The 22,428-nt window shown below is 35.7% G+C and overlaps 1 protein-coding gene, 1 long non-coding RNA gene and 1 pseudogene across 12 annotated transcripts in view; 2 read left to right on the forward strand and 1 right to left on the reverse strand.

Moving 5' to 3' along the window:
- The window catches only part of SRBD1 (S1 RNA binding domain 1), a 242,199-nt gene that overhangs the window by 119,937 nt on the left and 99,834 nt on the right, over window positions 1–22,428 (forward strand). For all 10 annotated transcript variants that reach the window (XR_014082526.1, XM_081592045.1, XM_081592042.1 and 7 more), the window contains one exon: window positions 19,482–19,573. Coding sequence is in view for 9 of the 10 variants with exons in the window: in XM_081592045.1 (XP_081448171.1) it covers window positions 19,482–19,573 (92 nt within the window). In the remaining variant the exon portion in view is untranslated. The remainder of the gene's footprint in view (window positions 1–19,481; window positions 19,574–22,428) is intronic.
- Window positions 9,360–10,002, reverse strand: LOC145546124 (peptidyl-prolyl cis-trans isomerase FKBP1A-like; annotated as a pseudogene). The gene has a single exon (XR_014082527.1). The product of XR_014082527.1 is annotated as a peptidyl-prolyl cis-trans isomerase FKBP1A-like (transcript).
- LOC145546125 (uncharacterized) lies at window positions 10,051–15,802 on the forward strand. Its single transcript, XR_014082528.1, has 2 exons — window positions 10,051–11,169; window positions 15,768–15,802. It is a non-coding gene; the product is annotated as an uncharacterized LOC145546125 (long non-coding RNA).

The following is a 22,428-nucleotide window of genomic DNA, read 5'->3' on the forward strand; positions in this document are numbered from 1 at the left end:
TTTGTCCATGAAAACTGATTTGTCAGACAAAAACATGTGGGTCTGCATGTAACTTTGCATAAGAAATGGATGATAGTGATGGGGGAGGAGAGAAAGGATTCATATGTATTTCAGCAGCTTTGCAGGATAAGGCAAAGCAAAGCAAATAGCCATGCTGTGTGTCTCAAAGGGCCCTTCTGTGGGTATTTCAACTTGAAAGGGGATTAGCATTGGAAGTCTGTGATCATGTCAAACATTTGTAATTGAAGGTGGCTGTTGAAAATAATTCTTAACATAACTGGATTCTAACAGTCTTGTTGATGATGAGGTAAGTGGAGGGAATAGGAAATGATCTGTTTGTCATGGCTTGAGCCACAAAGCCAAGAAACGTAGTGTCTGGGAATGAAGGCTTTAAAAGCCACAACATTGGGAAATGTTTGATAATTGAAATCAAAGAGGCTTTTTGTGAAAAGTGAAGAAGGATTGTATACATGGGAATATATATGTATAGTGTTGAATTTTTGCTTTTAATGTTGTCTTTGCCACAGTTAAAGTTGATCTTTTTAATTACTTCAGTAGCCACAGGTAATATAATGATTTTTGCCCAACTGTAAGCCTAGGCAACTTAAATGCATGCCTCATGTAAATAGTCATGTTCTGTGAGCATGTTTGGCTTGTTGCTTGTATTTTTGTCCTTTGAAATCAAGTTTTAGAACCTTCTGGGGGAAGATCATGGGCAACCAGTAGCTCTTTCTAGCACATGAATATGATTTTCACTTCTGTGGATAAATTATACATCTTGCACTATATACATTCATCTGGATATTGGGTGAAAAAATTACAGTATGATTTGGCTACTAAAGAACATCTATTACATCTGCACATTTACGTCGCTAACAAATGAACACTTCACCAAGGCAGTCTCTGAGAGATACGCAGCTTTGGGGGGAAAAAAGTGAACAGGAAATGTTTTTCTTAGAGGATTTTAATAGAGAAACATTAAATGATTTGTGGTGGGTTTTATTTTCCTGAAGCACCTTCTACAACCTGAAATTCAATTGTATATTGTGCTAAGGGATGAGTGCACTGACCTTGTCAAAAGAGTGAGCAAGGATTTCATATGACTTTGGTTTGTTAGTTCACAATACTCATGTATATCTGGATCTCTAACCTTGGCTTTTTATACCTCTGTCATCCTAGGCAGTCATTCACTATGAAAACACTTGTGTTTCTCTTTTTCCTTTGTATTTGTTCATTTGAAAAGCCTTTCAAAAGAAATTGCAGCCTGCATGTGATTATAGCTATCAGTAGCACTTAAACTAACTGCTGAGATGAAACTTTTTGTTGGGGGCCCTGCTAATTTCAGATACCAATAGAAAAAGAAGAATTTTCCCCCTTAAAAGACCCGACTTTACTAATTGGTGGCTGCTCTTTGGGTTGAGCTAGAGTCCTCAGGGACAGCATTTGATAGCCTAATTTTTGACATTTTAATTTGACAAGAAACAATTCAGGGAAACGACTTAGGCATGTGCCTGAAGTCTTCTCTCACTATGATTGTGATACTCAGGGCAGGGAATGCCTTTGAACGTCTGCAGCACTTTGTAAACTCTGTGATCCACTTCATATGATAGTTCAAGATCTTTGGCAGGTGTTTTCATAGGAACTTCACCTATAGTACTTTTTTCTATAGATATTAGGATGTGGGGGTAATGCAATAAATACTGATCTGTGTGACAAAACAACAGTTCATAGGGACAGTAAATTTAGGTATAAAATATGTAAATTTTTTGCCCACTTTTGTTATGTCGTAGTCTGCATCTTTCTAACTCAGAAGTGTTGTTTCTTTAAAAATTTTCCCTTGGCCTTTGAAAACAGTGGAAGAGACTAATTTCAAATATGAGTTACTTGGTTTGTATTTTTTTCTGTATGATGAAAAATTTACGTTTTTAATCAGAGAAGTTAAAGCTTGAAGCAAATAGAGAGTGCATACACAATACATAAGCATGCATGATAGTTTATTTCTGAAAAATTATCTTAGAAATCTGTGTTTCTCCAAGTATTTTGGAGAATATTTTAAGGACCAAATTGAAACTGAAGTGGGTGTTTGAAAAATACCTGCTGAGAGAAGCCTGCTTTCTAAGCCTGGGAAATAGGTGATAGAACAGTAAAGAGTGCCTCTTTTTGTTCCTTCTGTGTGTTTGTGTTTCTAATATGTGTGGTTTTGTTTTTTAACCAGTAGATAAGGTTGGAAATGGTACTCTCGAACTTGCTTGTGATGGTAGTGATTTATTTATTCCAGGTGGGGAAAATACATTCATTTCACTAATGAATGCATCTCCTTGGTGTTGGTTGGGTAGATGATTTGGGGAAGTAGCCTCCTTAGAGTCAATTGGTTATGTTCTGTTACTTCTTTACAAGTCATTATTACTTTGTATCCTACTTAATTAAGTGAAAAATATTTAAGAGGGAAAAAAATGTTTTAATGGATTTGCCAGTCATAAATGTGTATGTGTGTGCTTGGTCACTCACTTCCCTGAAAACGTTTGTCTGTTTCCCTTTCCTTCCTTCCCTCCTTTTCTCTTGTCTGTTTTTCTGTTTTCCCTCTCATTTAAATAAGGGAAAAAGAAGAAAAGCATCTTTCATACCATTGTGTAAGAATGCCTATGACTGTAAATAATTTCTTTCCTGAAGATATATGATTTAAATAGTTTTTATATCTATTTTAGTAAAATCACTTATGATACCTGGCAATTCACTGCTTGTAATTTCTCATAAAGAACAAACACTATTCAGTTTTCTTCTAGGAATAAAAACTCAAAGTTACTCTAACACGTGTATACTTGGGTTTGTATTCTAACTTCTTTCTGTTTTTTAACTTTCAGATGAAAATGATGTTGAAATATGATGCCAGCTGTGTGATATGAAACATTAATATTACTATTGAGATTGTAATTTTACTAATAATTGTCCTAAGCTTGAGTTAGTAAACTAGAAATTAACAGGAAAAATTCAGTGGAGCCCATTGATATCAAATATATTTTCAGAACATCAAGTCATTTAAAATTTACTTTGGAAATGGAGACTTCATAGTTAAAACAAGCTTAGGAAAAAACGAAATAATTTTAAAAGTTCTTTCAGCCATTGTGCATAGTTACTGTTGGATGTGATTGCCAGCACTGGGGAATCAGGAAGTCTGTAGTTTAAATTCTTTGGGATCAGATTATATCAGAGATTTTCTTTACACATGGTGTTAAGAAGATATTAAGTGACCACTATAACTTTCTTTTCCTTTCTTACCTTTGGGAATCTCAAGGACACAGCTTTAGCTTTCTTTTTATTTGTGTTATCTGTATATTTGTTTTTAATTTTCAAGAATTTATACCTTTAAGCTACAGCAGGACTAAGTATCCAAACAACCTTCCAGCTTTCTTTAGTATATTGTTTTTTAAAAATTGTATAAATATCTACTGGCCAGGTTTTAAGAACTAGGAGCAGGAAACTTTATGAAGGGATAGGGGAGATGTCATTACTTTTAGGTAAGATTAGACCAGGAGGTTATGTTTTTTCATTTGTTAGTTTTGGGATCCTCCCCCCCACCCCCAGTTATGATTTCATTTTAGCTTTGAGCATTGTTGAGATAAAATACATTTGCCCAAAAGAATGCCCAAAACAATTAAGATTTAAAATTTCCAGGGATACCAAAAGAGATCAGAAGATTTTAAGAGAATGTTCAGTGACTTTTAATAAGCATAGGCTTAATTAAAGAGGTTTCAGTGAGTGTCATTAACCAACTAACATTTAAGTACCCTAGCTTGTACTCTTGCTTTTTGGTGGAGTGAAAAAAACCGATGACTTAGCATGACTCTTTACAATGACGTTGAAAATTATGAGATATCTGTTTCTGGTTTGTCCTAGTTCTGCTTTTATTTCAGTTGAAATATATACTAAACTCGATGCCAGCACAAAGCTTGTCTGTTTCATGTGTCTGTTTATCATTTGCATGATTTTGAACAATAAACATTCCTTGACAACAGCATCACACTTTGTTTTTACCAACACTCATCGTTATTCCAAACATGAACCCAAATTGGTTTTTATCCATGTTAATGAAAAAAACAAATCCCTCTATTTCAATGAGTAAAGCATAAAAACATGAGATGCTGGAAAGTCTGGAATCAATTAAGTTAGCAAAGTGTGTAGGAAAAAGACAGCAGACATGGAAAATGATCATATCAAAATGACCTGTTTTATAGAAATAGAAATTTGCAGACTAAGTGGTGAATAAGAAATTAATTTAGGAAATTTCCATGTATTTAATAATTAATTTTATTTAATACATTTGATTTTCAGACTGTAGAATATGTATCTGAGAGTACTCTTAGTCCTTATATGATTGTAGGTCTGTGTTAATTCGTATTTACTTTTACTTTTATCCTTTCTGTGCTATATATGTTAAATGGCCTCAGATCTGAAAATTACAAAGAAATTACTTTAGCCAGCTGCACAGAGTTGAAGAATAGTATCTATAGTTGCTTAAAAGGCAAGACAAGATAATGTAGACTCTGGTGAATTATTTTAGTTTGAAAATATGCACTAAAAGGGTATGGCAAATAAATACATTTCAGTGATGTAGCCACAGGGAGTGAAATGTTGAGGAAGAAACCAATTTGTGCAAGAACTGGAAGACCATGCTTGTTCTGGATGCTTCCAAAGGTTCTCACTTGGACACTATTTTATTTTAAAATACTGTTAACTTGAATCCAAGGAAGTCCTGGTTCTTATTTGTGTTTTGTCTTTTGAGGCATGGGAAGAAATCAGGTGTTTTGAGGTATCAATCCTTGGCCCAGGGATCCCTTTGTATTTTTCAATAGAATATAAAAACCTAAATGATATTGAATGTTCTTTTCCATGGATGGTTATACCATTAACTGTGTACCACTCACCTGTTGTTCAGTTGCCCAGTTATGTCTGACTCTTTGCGACCCCATGGACTACAGCACACCAGGCTCCTCGAATGGATCTACTCATCTGAATGGATCCTAATTTGTTTCTGTTGAATCTAACCAGATGACTTGACAGTGAATGCTCCTTCCTAAACAAATAACCTATTCTTATGCATGTACAGTATCTCCTGCTTTGAGTTTTCCTCGAAATCATTTCTTTTTCTTAGACTGAGATGTGAGGAGAAATAAAGTAGACCATCATGCCAGTATGTGAACCTCTGGGAACAAAAATGCTTACTGATTAACTTTCACAAAAAACTTTCAAAAGGCCCCAGAGCTTTCTAATTATATGAAAAAAACCTGTGAAAAGATGATTGGGTGGTGAGAAGTGGGCAGAGGGTGGTATTTAAGTAGGTAGAAGCCTGGCCTTACAGTCCAGAGACCAGTTTTTCCTTTTTGAGTTTCAGTTTCAGGTGATCTTGATTTAATTTTATTTACCTCTGGTTCTTTCTAACCCCACAGGTAAAATGAAGAGGGTACTTACTATTCTGACTTCCGTATAGGAGTTAGATCTTAAAGCACTTACAAAAAGCTATAAATACTACAGAAATGCAAGAGATTCATGTTGTTGATTTCAGATCAACTGAAAATGGCCTTGAGGAAATAATACTTACTTATAGACTAAGCAAAGAATTCTTTGACCATTTTTTGCCTCTGCATTGAAGGAGCTAGTTTGACCAAATTATCAGACAGGATATAGACAGGTGCCATTGCACTCAGCTATTTTCCCTTTTGTGAGAGCCTTGAGTTGAATGTTTCTCTGGGCAGCTAATCCTTGGCACCGCAGCTTTGTTCTGAGCATGGCATCTGGCGCTAGATTGATTTAACCGAGTCTGAGGTTTGCTCTTTTCAGAATATGCTCCCTAGGCAGCTTCTGTGTTGCTCTGACATGACCACATGCTGCTGCTGCTTTTCCTGCCTTCCAGCACCACATGTGAGGCTAAGACATTCTGACACCTGCCATTTGGAACCTTTACTTGCTGAAAAATGTCAAGATTTTCAGACAAGATGAAGACAGATATAACTGATCATTCTTCCCTTTCTCAGAAATAGGCTGATGGCATTTGTTCATAGATGGATGAATTGCTATAGTAGTACAGTTCTGTTAGTTTGGAGAGAGGCACCCAGATTTGTGAAAAAAAGCATCAAAGCTGTTTATGTGTTCTTATTCTCCTTTGTACCTATTTGGCGTGATATTAATTTGCTCTTTGTATAAGGAAAGATTTTAGTGATTATCCTTTGGATTTCACAGGATAAATGGTGAGAGTTGGCTGCAGGGGATCCAGTTCTCCTTCACTTTATTAAGAACCTCACTAGGAAATTGTCGATTTTGGAGGATGAGCTTCTCTTACGATCATATTGTCATACAGATGTACACACAGATAACTGTCAGATTTTAAATGGCCGGGAGTAAGACCTCCTGTTTGAGGTCCTTGCTGCTGCTGCTGCTGCTTCCTTTTTTTTTTTTTTTTTTCTTCATTGAGCCTTGGTGTTCTAAGATCAGAGGACTGATTGGTAAATAAGGACAGGAGGAAAAGTAGGGTAACCTGCCGAGTTTGTTCCTGCTAGTAACTGGGATCTAACTGGTTGAAGAAGGGGCTTGAACAATGTTATCAAATGAAGGCTTAAAAAATTTATTATTTTTCTTACCTTTCAATTTTATGGATAAATTATAATTGGTTGTTGGCTATTGAGTAAGCTCTTTATTTCTTTTTAAAAATTTATTTATTTTTAATTGATTATTTCTTATGTCTTGATCTTTATCTCAGATCTCAAGTTCAGTAATGTCGCAGAGATGGTAATAGCTTAATTTTGTGCAATTTGGGAAAGATATTCCAATGACTCTAGTTATTTTGAATTACGGAAAATGTAAAGTGGTTGGATAACATGCCTTATAAGTTTTTATTAGGAGTCAGACCATTTTGAGAGACTGTGGATCTCTTATGAAACTGTATTCTCTAACATCTCTTTGGATAGCTTCTTAAGTGGCTCTGGGTGGCTCAGTGAAAAAAGAGAATGAGTATTGGCCATCAGACTTATTCGTTGTATTGTAATTTATGAAGACTAATAAAATAATAAAATCCATCCCCAGCAACTGAGAGGCAATGAGGACTAATGGCTTTTATGTTATGAACAGGGTCCATGAAGTAGAACATAAATATTTGAAAACATTCTATAGTAGAAGTCTAGGAGTTCTTCAGTATACAAAGCTTCTTGCTTTGGGTCCTAGACTGGGTTGAATTATATAAAGAAGGATTCTTTTGCAAATTTAAATGGGTTTTAATCTTTTAACTGGATCCTTCTTATTGCTGTAGTTTTTCCATAAAATCACAGAATCTGTATCTTAGGTCATGGTTATAGAAATAGTATTCATATAACTTTATCTTACAATTTGCTTTTTGCACATGGATAATCAGTGGGAGAGGGATTTTGGGGGAGAATGGATACACATGTATGTATGGCTGGGTCCCTTCGCTGTTCATCTAGAAAACTGCCACAACATTGTTAATTGGCTATACCCCAATACAAAATAGTTTAAAGTTATCAAGAAAAAATGAAAAAAAAATAAAATAAGGATGTAGTAATTTGGGTTTTACCCTTGAAATGAATCATCTTAATATTGCTTCTACCTGAATCAAACGTATCCTATATATTCCTGAATATCCTATATATTCCATATGTTTTATGCATTTGCAAGTTGTGATCCTAGATAAGATTTGAATTTTAGCTGCAATCTTTGACTCTTCTTCATTCAAGGTTCAGTAAATATTCAACAAAGAAAGGGCTGTACTTATATATTAATTATTTTAAATGCCCTGATATGAAAAACTAATAAAAATAGAAATGTCAAAATAAATGTATTCTTTCAAATACACTCTTTTTCTATACTATCTTCCCTGGGACACCATTTATCTTGATTTCTACTAGTTTTTAAGGTGGACGTATTTCTTATATTCTTTATTTTTTAATTGAAGGATAATTGCTTTACAGAATTTTGTTGTTTTCTGTCAAACCTCAGCATGAATCAGCCATAGGTATACATATGTCTCCTCCCACTTGAATCTCCCTCCCATCTTCCTCCCTACCCCACCCCTCTGCATTGATACAGAGCCCCTGTTTGAGTTATATTCTTAAGAATGGTATCAAAATGCATATACTGACCAATGAATGACTCTGAAAACACTGACAGAGAGGTCCATGTTCTTTAGTGCCAGCATGCCATCCACTGCTAGGCCCACTTACAGCTGAATTTATTCATTCTGTAATGTATTAAAGCCAGCTAGTTGCAAGTTCTTTATTCCCTTTCTTCTAAAAAGATTAAATATGTTTATGATGATAGTTGTGACAGGCTTTGCTAAAACAAAACAGAAAAGCAGATACTATGAGTGATATTTGCATATGCTTATGTGGATGGAAGCCGTTAGGCTTTCATATTTTTCAAGGGTTTACTATTTCTTTTGAATTTTTGAGGCTTTTTTTTTTTTTAAGAAAAGCCAGCATCAAACACTTTTATTGCAGTAATAAAGCTTGAAACTCATATGTAGTGCAGGGATGGGGTAAGGGAGTAAGCAGCAATTTCACCAAATCACTACACAGGACAGCAAAAGCGTGAGAGGGAGAAGCCAGGAATCTCTGAGATCAGCAGGGGGAGCTGGCCATCAAAACACAAGAGATGCTGTGACGACCAGCATCATTTTCTTAAGGCAGAATTCAAGTCATGGCCATGTTATGATGGCCTGGGCTTTTGTGGGTGTTAAGTGTCTACAAACAGCACCTTAAATTTAACTTTTGATTAAAGTTCTTAAAATTTAGGAAGTGGAGCTTGAATAACTATGAGATTACAAAAGTCCTGGATATCCATTACAAAAACCACAGGATGGAAAAAAGGCAGGCCCTGAAGAAGACATCAGAGGTCCCTGTTGGCCTGGGAACAGACACCTGTGGTGTCCAACATCTCAGTGAAAACAGTTTTCTTTCAAAGGGCAGAGGATTTAAGGGGAAGATTGGGGGGTAGGGCAGTGGAGGCAAAGGCTCTCCTCCTTTCCACTTGAGTTTTGGGTAGGGCTTTTAATTCAGCCCAAGGACATCTCTCAACTTGAAGAATAGTTTGGCCCTGAAAAGTGTCTAAAGTCTGCTATGGCTTTGCAGTGCAGCAGTAAGAATGTTTAATATATAACAGAGAAAACTCATCCAAAGTAAAATAAGATAAAATTAAATCATGTCCTTGTCCCGCCCCCTCCACACACCAATTCCTGTTTTGAACTTAATCCATTACTTGTGCTGTTAATACCTGACTAATACTTAACTGAAAACCCAGAGCCAAAGAACTACAACTCAGTCTTCACCCCAAAACAAAAACAAACAAAAATGAGTAACTTGAGGTTTACGGCATCTAGTTTAGGTCAGCACACATAGGAGGAGGAAGGGGGAAGAGTGAAGCTAGTGACAGAGCACATTCAACTAGGGAAGATGTTTATAGGAAGAGTGTAGTGGAACATCAGGAAAAGCTCCATACAGACTTGTAGGTAGCTGGAGGTGCCATATCTTTCCATGGCACATCGGAGAATAGGGACTTCAGGGAGGAGGCCATTCCTGTCATTCCAGTTTTAGAAGCTCCACGTCAAAGATGAGAGTAGCATTTGGTGGGATGATACCTGGGTGCCCTTTCGCACCATAGGTGTAGTCTGGGGAGACAATCAGCTTGGCTGTCTGACCCACGCTCATCTGGGCAACAACCCCTTCTTCCTAGCCTCGGATCACCTCCTTCTTGCCCAGCACAAACTTAAAGAGTTTGTTTCTGTCCCGAGAGGAGTCAAATTTCTTCCCATCTTCCAGCGTCCCCGTGTAGTGCACCACGCAGGTCTGGCCGTGCTGCGGGAAGGTGCGCCCGTCTCCAGGGGAGATGGTCTCTACCCGCACTCCCATGGCGGAGGAGGCGCTGGCCGCTGGGCGGGCAGACAGGTGGGCGGGATGGACCGAGAGCGGACCAGGCGGCGGTTCCGCGGCGCTGCCTCGTCCCTCCACGCAACGGCTGAGCGCGTGCCCTGGCACGCCTCCCTGAGGCTTTAGGGTACTGGTTCTTAAAGTATAGTCCTAGACTTTATTAGAATTTAAAACTTTTGTGTTTCAAAAGACCGTTAGAGAAATGAAAAGACAAGCCAAAAATTGGGAGAAAATATTTGCAAATTATGTATCTGATGAAGGACTTGTACTTGGAATAGGCAAAGAACACATAATTCGATAATGAGACAAGCCAATTAAAAATGGGCAAAGATTTGAATAGATATTCCACTAGAGAAGATTAGGAAAGGCCAACAGACATTGAATAACTGTTCAGCATCATCAATAATTAATAAATGTAAAACAAGCTACAAGTAGATAGCACTTCATGACCACTAGAATAGTTGTAGTCAAAAAGACAGACAACGGCAAGTATTGTCTAGGAAATGAACAAACTGGAGTCCTTATTCATTGTACCTAGGCAGTTTCTTAAAAATAAAACGTGGATTTACAACCCAGTATTTCCTCTCCTGGGAATCTCTCCAAGAGAAATGAAACATATGTCCACACAGAGACTTGTAAATATATGTTTATAGCAACATTATTCACAATATCAGAAACTTGGACCAACCCCAAATTCTGTTAACTGATGAATGGATAAACAAAATGCAGTATTTCTAGAACAATGAAATACTATTCAGCAATAAAAAAGAAGTAGTGATACTACAGCATGAATGAATCTCAAAAACATTATGCTAAGTGAAGAAGCCAGACAGAAAGACCACATACTTTATGATTCCATTTATATGACATGTCCAGGCAGGTGAATGTCTAGAGACAAAAAAGAAATTAGTGAATACCTGGGGTTGGAGATGGGAATGAGTACTGCAAATGGGCACCAAAGGATCTTTTGGGGATGGAAATATTCTGAAATTGGATTTTGGTGATGGTCATACAACATCGAATTATATATTTAAGATGGGTGAACTTTATGAAATGTAAATTATGCTTCAGTAAAGGTTTAAAACCTGTATGGTCCCAGCAGCATCAGCATCACCAGTGAACTTGTTAGAAATGCAAATTCTCCACGCCAGTAAAGCCAGAACTCTGGACGCGTGTGCTTTAACAACCTTCAGCAGATTCTGATGCAGCGTTGAGTTTGATAACCACATGAGAATCAAGGAAGGTTAAATGGAGATGTGGGTAGTTTGGGTACAGCTTACATACATTCAGTTTACCCTGTTACGGTAACTGTAGGAAAGGTTTGAATTAAGGACTGTTGTAATAGAGTTAAAGAAAATTACAGGGCAATGGGAGTAAAAATAAACTGGCCTTTCATGTTCTTGATATGCCCCTATGAGAAGCTTTATGATTGTGATGTTTGTGTACCACATGTATTAGTAAATCCTTGTGTTCTTTTAGACTTGCTGTTACTTAACGAACATAGCATAAACAGGTTCATTTGCCATAACGACAGTGGAAGTTTAGATCCTTGAAAGGAATTATTTCTCCTAAATATTTACACAGTATAATATAGCGGAGCCAGAAATATGCAGTGATCCCAAAAAAGTAAAGATCTGACCATAGATAAAGAAGTAAATGGAGCAGCCTGCTGAACTGAATAACTCCTTCTCTCCCTCTGTCTGTTCAGTGTACTTTTGAAAAGCACGATTTAAAAAAGCGGTTAATCTAGAGTGGTCATCTTACATTTGGCGTGTGCTTTCAGGGTTTGTTTGTTTTTTCTTTTTTTTTGCCCTGAGCATTATCTGGGTGGCCAAAAGAAATTCTGAAGTTTTTTGGTTGCCTCAGAGAAGGGTCTGATGATTCAAACTGGAAACTGCTGGTTGGTGAATGTGTTAGGTGAAGTTTGTAGATAAGGTCACCATTAAATGAGGGTGGGATGACTTCTGCAGAGATATATTCATGTCAGAGGAAAGGAGAGGTTGGCAGGGTGGGGAGTTTGAGGTAGAAACAAACATAAGACAAGGAAGGAAAGGAAGAATGAATAATGGTGTTAAAAATGATAAAATGTGTATGATTTATTAGTGGAGTTCACTGAGATTGTCAGCAATAGCATTTGGAAGAATATTGGGGAATGTAGCACAAACCATTGTTTTTTCCAAAACTTGATTCAACTAGAGGTAAAAAGAACTGAGCTATTAGCTGCTGGTATAGTGTATCTCAGTTTCTGTCTCTCTCTGTAATTATTTTATTTGTCTTTTTCTCTTTGCTTCTCTCCTTTTTTTTTTTGTTCTTAAAACTTTTAATAATTCAATTGTATTATTCAGCACTATTATTAGCAAAATATTAAAATATTATAACCCTCTAAGTTGGTAATTCTCATTCTGACTTCTGTTACTGGATGGATAATAAAGGAATAATATATCTTGCAATAAGTTACATTCTGAAAAAGTCTATGCCATAGCAGTCTGAATTCCACATATTTTATTAGTGGATAAATTCCCAAAGATGTATTTAAGCTTAAAAAAAATAGAAGGCATAAAAAAGAAAAAAGTAAACCTCCCTTTGTAAGAAAACTCTAATTCATACTCTTAGATTTATATCTAAATGTAGAATTAATTTGAACAAGAATAAACAAACACAGATAATCTGTTATTATATGAGTAAATACAAATTGAATGCCTTAAAATCTGACAGTTTTGAAGTTAACGGCAAGAATCAGGAGAAGCACACTTTTTGGTATGTTTGGGCAGTAAGGATGGTAGGGAGGTTGACATCATGTTTTTTAAATCAGGACATTTCAAAATGTTGACCAAAGCACAGTTTAATTGTAAAATTAGATGAGTGTTTCTTCCTTGGCCTCTTAGTTTTGGGAACTTGTTAGTAGTGAATGTGAAATGTTTACAGTATTGCTGCAAACAACAGCCTATTCCATGGTTAGTTTTCTGTTCTTTGAGCCTGCTTTTCTTGCCCTGGTGCAGTGGGGCCTTTCTCCATGTGCGCAGTGTAAACTCACTTAGGCATCGGGCCTCCTGCCTGGTTGCGCCTGTGACTGTCTTTTCCCTGAGCTTCCTTTAGTGTTACTGTGCAGTGCTTGTATCAACTTCATGTTGGACTCAAATGTAGATGGGGGGGGGCGGGCGGAAAGGAGGCTTTTTTTTTTCCCCAAGGAAAACAGCAGACAGTGAAGGGAAGGAAGGGAGAAAGAGAATGAAAGGAATGCTTACCCTGGAGAGTGGTAGAGACCCACAATTTCTGCTGGTTCATTCTTGGTCAGAAACTACTCTACCTCGGTAGAGGGACCCAACCACCTACAAATGGAGAGAAGCTCTACGTCTTCCTTGTCCCTCAGTTTGTTGATTGGCTTTCCCCATGACGGCATGTGAAGGTACCAGTGATTTTTGTCATCTTTATCTGTGAATGGCCCACTGACAGCAGTAAGAGTGATTTAAATGTAATTGTTTTGACACATTGTGGTACGTTGTAGCAGCTCAGTGTCATTGTAAACATAAACCAGAATTAGATCCTCTTGTGGAGTGAGTACCATTGTTGAGTTTATAGTCTAGGAGTAAGTAGGTAGCTGGTACTTTGAGGAACCCCAAATTCCAAATTACAGTTCTGTTTGGAAGTTGCTAATTTGGATTTGTCCTTTTTAGGTTTCTTTTGTGGGTTAACAGTGTTCATCTGATATGATATGAGACACTGAAGGAAAAGTAGCCCAAAGAATTCTGTATGGTTGAAATTCTGCTTTGTGGATATGATGGGATGTCCACCTAGGGTACACTCACCCTCTGTTTGGTAGACATTTTAAGTTCTCATAGGCTTATTATGGGTCCTCTGTGTAATTACTCTACCGTTGCTAGACTCATTCTCTTTGGAAAATGCTCATTCTTTGAAAGATAACTCAGAATTTTTTCTAAAAAAACTGCGATAGTTGGAGAATTGCTTCTAACTGGTCTTCCACCAGATGGCGCTAGTGTTACATACCTACAGGTAAATTCCTTGCGGTGTCATTGTAATCTTGAGGTGGTGTATTTCTGCTCTTTTTCTGTTTCACCATATTTTGCTTTTAGTGTGTGTTTTTTCCACACACTACTTTCCTGGTGTATAACCATGTCACCTCACATCTTTTTTGTGGTAGTTAGTGAATTGATTTTGCTGTGGTGATTCACTTGGTGGATTGATTCACTTGGTGGATAGATTCACAGGCCAAGGACTAAGTTATAACTTAAAGACACATAATATATTTTATATTGTAAAATTTTTCATCATGCATTTTCTTTTTGACCTATATGTACAAATTGAGAGTTATTCTTGACTTTTCTGTTTAGTCACTTTACTTTCATGTTATAAAACAATATCATATTATTGTTTGCCGTCTCACAGGAGTCATGTTTGGAAGTTATTACTAACCAATGATGTTTACCCACATTTAAGTTCAAAATAACTTTCATAATTTTCGAAGAAAGTTTGGTTAAAAAGAATGTTGGATATTATGTGATATCAGATTTTCTGGCTGGGTAAACAATGGTCATTTGAAACTTGAATTTTATAAACTTTTTCTTTTTACAAATAAGTATAGTTATTGCAGAAAAATTTAAAGAAACAAAAATTCATTTACATGAATAACTGTTAAGTACTGTTAATGTTACCATAAGTGTTTCTTTTTTTATAGATACATATATTTTAAAAATATCAAAATTGGTCTTATGTCATAGTTTTATAACCAGCCTTTCCACTTAATGCCTCACAACAATAATTTCTGATGACAGTATAGTTTTTCATTAAAGAACCCTTTAATGATAGGCATTCTGATTTCAGGTTCTTTCATTCAGAGCCGTGCTATGATTAATAGCACTATTTATTTTTTTGTGTAAATTAAAGTTTCTTTCATTTAAGTTCCTAAAAATATATTAGCCAGTTCAGAAAGAATGGCTGTTTTTGTGACTTGATCTATATTTTCAAATTACCATCTGAAAGAGCTTTACAGTTTAAACATCCTTAACAGTGTGGGATCTTGTTTCCTGGCATCCTTAGGATCACCAGATTACCTTAGTTTTTTGGCCGCATGCGAGGCTTGAGGGATCTTAGTTCCCTCAACCAGGGATTGAACCCGTGCCCCCTGCAGTGGAAGCACGGAGTCCTCTAACCACTGGACCCTCTCCCCGCAGGGAATTCCCACTGTAGTTTTTAAAGTGACTAGATATTGCTCATTTGAGATTCCCTGAAATGACAGTTCATCACTAAATAAAGGAATTTAAAATTGATTTTTTTAAAAATAAGTATCCTTTAAACATTAAATCCTGGAGCCCCTTTTATTTATGGTGATTTAGTTTTTGGCCTTGTCTCCTATCCCCAAAATATAAACAACTATTCTTTCATACTTCAGAACAGATTACCTCATAGCAAAGCAAATGATTAACTTTTTTACTTTAATGATTAACTTTCTCTTACTTGTTGAGAAATTTAGATCAAGTCATTTACCTACCTTCTTTTCATATAAATGTTTCTCAGTCTGAAAATTTAGAAGAACTACTTTTAGATAAATTATTTTTTAGACTTTAGTGAAATGAGCTATGCATTTAGCATCAGAACTTTTTCGTATGTATTTTTTTGGTAGGCAGAAGAGGGAGGAAAAGGAAACTGCTGGATATTGATAAGACTTAAGAAATTCTAGTATACTTTTGTAAAAATTGAAAACATCAGCTTTTATTAGTTTAAGCAAATATGTCCTGGGTGATTTTTGATATCTTACTAAATATTAATTGTGTTTTCATTTAAGTAGGTTAACTTTGAATTAAATTTTCTTTTTAACATAGGAAGCATGCGATTTATTTTAAAATAAGAAAAACAGAAAAGCTATTTTCATATCTGGGAAATAAGAAGTGAGGAGGAGACTCATACTGAGGCTTCAAGCAACGTTATAAATGAAGGTGAAAACTATTAGCCCAGTAACCAAAAAAACAAACAGCTAGTTTTCCTCTCTCATGAAAATTATTCTCTCATCTCAATTTGGCAAAAGGAATTACCATTCTTTTACTATCAGAATGAATAGTCACTGTAAGAAAAGTACTTGCAAATATGGCTCTAAAAGATTCATCAATGTACAATTTATCTTGGTAGAAGAGACTTATAAACTGTGTAGAAATAAATTCTGTGGTCTAAATATATATTTTTGAAAAAATAAATTATATTTATAAATGATCAGATTTATGTAATAGCATTGACTTTTACTTGTAATAACAAAAATTAGTGTTTTTCACTTGCAGGCTTTTTGTTTAAAACATTTTAAATGATTTTAAAAGTAAATGCATCTATATTATGGGCATTACACTTGTTTTTTAGGTTATGAGTGTGTAGTTTATATACATATATATTTTTTATTTTTTAATAAAAGACCTAGAAAGACTCTAGTATAGTGGTGATTTAGATAAAGTGCTTTAAGAATGATCAGTTTCATTCTAGAGAATTAGCACGTTAATTTATAGATCTGAGACAATATAAAAGTGCAGTGGTAGTTTCTGAAGTGTAGTTTTGTATATTTAAAGTTTGAGATACCGTATTATTTATTTATGCATTTGTCAAAACAAGCGATTTGAAGGGATTTTAAGTACTGTAATAATCTTAGAATTTTTCAGTTCAGATAGAACTGTGTCAGTTAAATTTCCCCAAAATTATAAATTTTGCTCAGAGTCTTGTCTGTTTTATGGCAAAATAAATAAAATAATCAAATTGCTAAGATTATGAGCCTAATTAGTTTACACCTGAGTGAAATTTGTTTTGTGATATATGATACATATTAAATGTTAGATATCTGGATATTGTGCAAAGTTTACTTTTGCTTTCCTCAAAATATGCTAGAGATAATTGGAATAATTTTTTAATAGTTTATTGGGAAACTTCCTAATAAGCAGGGCGCCTTGTAAAATCTCACATATAATATCTATCCTTAAACTCTAAATACAAAAGAAAAAAAAAAAGAGGGCAAATGCTGTAGCTTTTGTTCTTATCAGCTTCTCCTGGAAAAAATCATCACCACTCCCAGCTTGATTTATTTCATTTAATTCTTGCTACATACGCTTCTCAGATCCTTATATGTTTTATATTGAAGTAATCAGTGTTGAGGTTTTTCTGTTCATTTAGATTATTTAAGCATTCTGATCTGCGCTTAGTACTGAACTGTTTATTAGACCCATGCTATCTAGTAACTAAAACATATGAAATTTACTACATTTTGTATTGATTTAATATTAATGTTAATCTAAAATCTTTGGGTGCAGCATGTCACATCTGTTTTGTATTCCTCTGTTTAAAAGAAGTGGCAGTATGGTATTTGGGGGAATATTTATTATCTGAGTGTTTTTCTTTGCAACAGTTTCCCTCGGTCTTTTGAGAATTATAACTTCCAAGAGACAGTGAATCACCCAGAAAATTCTCAGGTACCCAATTGCTAAAGCCCACAGTTAATTGGAATTTTTATTTACCGCTTAAGTTCCCTTTGCTCAAATAGTGGTAATTTTGGAGGCTTCTGGCAATGACAGAAAATAAATTTGTGGTAAGAGTTTTTCAAATACTCTTTTCTCTTAATAATTGGTCCTGCCTGCACTTCACAGATACTCTGGGTTTTTTTCTTTTTTGGAAAAGAACTTTGTTAGGCTGAACGTTCATTTGTGTTTGAAACTAAATTTTCCATGGCTGGTGGCTGACTATTCTTACTTATCCTCAGTTTCATAAAGGGGTTGGCTTTGTGCTTTGTATATAATATGCACCTCTTACTGTATCTTGATGAGGGTTTGATGAGGAACAAGATGAACAGCCTCGCTTTCCAATTGAAGAGTGTTCATTTTCCCTGTTAGAAAATTTGGAATAATAGATCTTGTTTGCAAAAAATATATAAATCTTCTTGTTGCCCCAAGTAATCCTCTCAAGTCCCAGTGGCTTATAATCATCAAAGTTCAATTAGGAGTTCTGCAAAGAACTCTTTGGAGTAGCAAACTAACTGTTTCACATTTTACTTATCAGTGTTGAGTGGTTACAGTGGAGCAATAGGTTAGAAGTTATCTACCTTCTCAACTTGTCTCATAATTGAAGTAACTACTGAAAAGCAAGAAAGGGAGAGGTTTCTAAGAGCAGATTAAAAATTAAGCACTGCCACGTTTCTACTTTTGAATCTTGACACCTAGACAGTCACACGGTAGAGAACCAGAGGTATTGTAAATACTTAAAGTAGTTGATTTTTTTATGTATTATGTCATAAAGAAAGCCCATGATTTTAAAATGTTAGATACACTGTACAAATGTCAACCTCTATACAACTGTCATCTGTAAGAGAGTGCTGCCAGTATGGTTTGTAAAGTATATGGAGCCAGAGAAGAAAGAAAGAGGTTGTGTAATGGCTTGATTAAAGAAACAAGAAATGGTTTAAAACCTGCCTAATGTGATATGTTTCAAGTTTACTGAAAGGATGACTTGAAACTCTCCTGAAAAGAAGTGAGGTGTCTGGTCCTCTTCCTTTTCACGTTGTTGTTGTTAATTATAACCAAGTAATAATAATGGTGAAGGCTTCCCAGGTGGTTCAGTGGTAAAGAATCTGCCTGCCAAGCAGGAGATGTAGGTTTGATCCCTGGGTCAGTAAGATCCTCTGTAGAAGGAAATGGCAACCAACTCCAGTATCTTGCATGGGAAATCCCATGGATGGAGGAGCATGGCAAGCTACAGTCCATGGAGCCACGAAAGAGTCAGACGTGACCGCGACTAAACAACAACAACAGGGCAGCATTTATAGAAATAGTTTTTGTGTATATCCACATATGCACATATCCACATACATGTCTGTGCTTTCCAAGATGCTTTAAAATGATTTATTCAGACAAGAGTCATAAGTATCAGTCTGTAATGGATTGTAAGCACAAAAGAAGCTAAGTATTCTGAAAATTTTGTTGGCCTCATGGAGGTGTATCCATTGTGTTCATTTATAAACTCTCTCTTATTACTACTGACAGAAAACAACTGAATGAATTCATTGTGGATTTCAGTTCAGTTCAGTTCAGTCCAGTCACTCAGTCATGTCCGACTCTTTGCGACATCATGAATTGCAGCACACCAAGCCTCTCTGTCCATCACCAACTCCCGGAGTCTACCCAAACCCATGTCCATCGAGTCAGTGATGCCATCCAACCATCTCATCCTCTGTCGTCCCCTTCTCCTTCTGCCCCCAATCCTACCCAGCGTTAGGGTCTTTTCCAATGAGACAACTCTTCGCATGAGGTGGCCAAAGTATTGGAGTTTCAGCTTCAACATCAGTCCTTCCAATGAATACCCAGGATTGATCTCCTAGCCTGTGTATTTCCTATGTGAAGAAAACAAACATTGCTTAATCACTTATGTTAATGAATAATCAAATAGTATAGATATCATTGAAATATAAAGAGAGTGCTTTGCCCTTCAGTTCTCTTATAATACCTACTCTCGTTCATTTGTTTTCTTTGGGCAGGCAGAAAGTTTGGCAAATGATATTCCCCTTTTCTTTCTTCTCAGTATCGTCAGTGAAGCAGGAGCATCAGTCTACAGTGTCAGCCCTGAAGCTAATAAAGAGATGCCAGGACTGGACCCTAATTTGAGAAGTGCAGGTAAGAAACTATGGACCATCACAAAAGCGTGTGATTTTAGTATTTTGGACTTAAATTTGTAGCAAGCAAAATATTTAAATATCTAAGAAATTTCAGAAGCTGTATTACAGGCATGTTAGAAAGAAAGTGTTTGATTGGAATTATACTGGGAATTATGGAAAAGAGGCAGAAGAAAACTGCTTTTAAGGAACACTGCACAGTATTTTATAGAGTATGGTGAAAAGTTAGCCTGAAACATTATTAGTAAAATTAAATGCTGGAGAGTTAATAGTACAATAAAACCCTCTCAGCTCTCATTATTATTATGAAATATTACTAATACAGCTTTTTGTTGGAGAAAAGTAATATGTTAACATAAAAATATTTTAAGTGCAAATGCATAAACAGGCACAGACTTTCAGTCTGTTGCAAAATATTTGCTGAATGACCAGTTTCTCTTGTCTTGCTAATACGAATTGCCATTAGTGTATTGCTTCAGTCAGCCTGATTTGATTTTAGTTGTATAAAATTGCTCTAATTTCTGTGTTGTGAAATAGTTTAAATCTTGTGTATGAAGAAATTAAGATATTTTGAGACATCTAATTAAAGTAACTGGAATCACAAGCAAAATACAGATCTGGTCAGAGCATTTTTCTGTGTAATAGGTGCATATTTAGACTGCTTTGTTAGAGAGGACTTGTGTATGTGTGTTTACTGATTTATTATTTTTTAATCGAAGTATCATTTATTTATAGTATTGTTCGGTGTACAGCATTGTGATTCAGTATTTTTACAGATTATACTCCATTAAAAGTTCTTACAAGATAATGGCTATAATTCCCATTGCTGTACAATATATCTTTGTTGTTTATTTTATATTTAGTAGTTTGTGTATCTTAACTCCCCAGTTCTAGGAAATGCCAAATTAGGGGAAATAGACTTCTTGTTTAATTTTTTCCTCTTAAAGATTCTCATCAAATTTCATTGACTATTCTTGAAATGTATACCTGGAGATAGGTATATATTTGAAAATTTGAAAAATTTTGCATTAATCTAAAGTTAAAAACTTCTTTCGTAATCCAAAAGAATTTGTAGTTTCCCTTCAGTTGTTCATTCTATGCCAGTCACCTGTCTACAATGATCATCTCTTCAAACTCAGATCCCAGCTCAAATTCTTGCTTCTTCAGTGAAACTTTTCCTGTCAAACCAACTCAATGAGGTCTCTGCCTCCTTGCCATGTTCTCTTTTGATACTTGCCTTATATAAATAGTAATAAAATATTAAGAGGAGGAATAGCTTAGGTAATCATAGTGGGAGCTACTAACACTAATCTTTTCTAAGCACTTAATATATTGGAAACATTGTGGTAAATACATTACCAGGATTATTTTATTTAATCCTCACAATTGCCCTGAGTCATTTATTACTCCCCCTTTACAGATGAGGAAACCAAGGCTTAAAGAGGCTGCATAGCCAAGTAAGTGTGTACATAATAATTGTGTATTAACTTCTAAAATAAAGTAATACTTTACAAAAAATAAAATTCAGAGCCTCCCTCCCAAGTTGACACTGAAAGATAGTCATCTAACAGGGCATTTGATAAAAATGTTATATAGGCGGTGGCAGTCCCTCAAGCTTCCCCTTTGCTGCTGTTTCCTTTTCCACTACTGGCCTGTGTGGATACATAACTGCCACAGTATTATAAGGGAACAAAAGTATAATGCTCTAACAAGACTCTATGAAAATAGGAAATAATAAAAAAAGGAATTGGTATATAGTTCTAATTACTCTGATTTCAAAACCTAGCTGTGTCTTCAGTTTGATTCACTGCAAATGTGCCTTCTTTCTTTGTTTTAGCTTGTTTCCACGTTGGCAACGACTATGTTTGATCCATATCAACTCAAAACACCTACCTAGACATTTTGAGTCTTCATGGTGTCTGGTCTTGGAATCAAATGTTGAAACTGAGAGTCTCCACTCTTGACTTGCTAGGACCCCACTTCCTTTTCAAGTCCTGTTTTCTGACTGGGAGTCTTTCTCTTTCCTAGTGATTGATGCTTGGGATGACTTTACACTTCATTTGAGACCTACCTACAGGTGTGGGTTTTACCTTTCAGCCCTCCATAAATTTACTGTATCAAATATAAGAGAACCTCAACATTCTTACAAGTGTTAAACATATATAAGAAAATGACCTTTATCTTACTATATCTTTTTGACCAGTTTATCAGCTTATTGAAAACAGAAGTTATCCTTATATATGCTTACATTCCCCTCATAATAAATTCATTATACGGACAGGATTTAAATTGGATGAGTAGAATGGTAGATAGTTGGTATTAAAATGTTTATTTTGGATTTCTGATTTAAAATGAAGTTTAAATATCCTTCACTCTCTTCTGAAATCTCATTAAAATGACAGTAACTTGATAGAATGAAGACATAAACTACTAGGACAAGGAGAATGGGGAAGAGAAAATAGCAACAATAGTTTTGAAGCTGGAAATCAGTTGAGATCTAGCCAGCTTGAGAAATTGGAATACTGAGACAGCATTGTTGAAAACAGAACTAACCTGAAATAGATCACAGAAACCCTGAGGACTTAGTGAATACACCAAGCACTGTTAGAAGTATCTTGGGAGGGCTGAGAATGGGTCTAAAATAAGAAGATGGATTAAGTCGCTTTAAAAAACAATGAGATCAAGTTAAACATAGAATACCATATAACCCAGCAATCCCATTTCCAGGTATATACTCAAAAAAATTGAAAACAGGTACTCAGCAAATACTTGTACACAAATGCTCATAGCAGCACTATTTACAATAGCCAAAAACTGGCATTGATCCAGTAGCTGAATCTCCATCAGCAGGTGAAT

This window comes from Giraffa tippelskirchi, chromosome 4, assembly GCF_054371585.1.
Source record: "Giraffa tippelskirchi isolate mGirTip1 chromosome 4, T2T-mGirTip1v1.2.pri, whole genome shotgun sequence".
NCBI classification, from domain to species: Eukaryota; Metazoa; Chordata; class Mammalia; order Artiodactyla; family Giraffidae; genus Giraffa; species Giraffa tippelskirchi.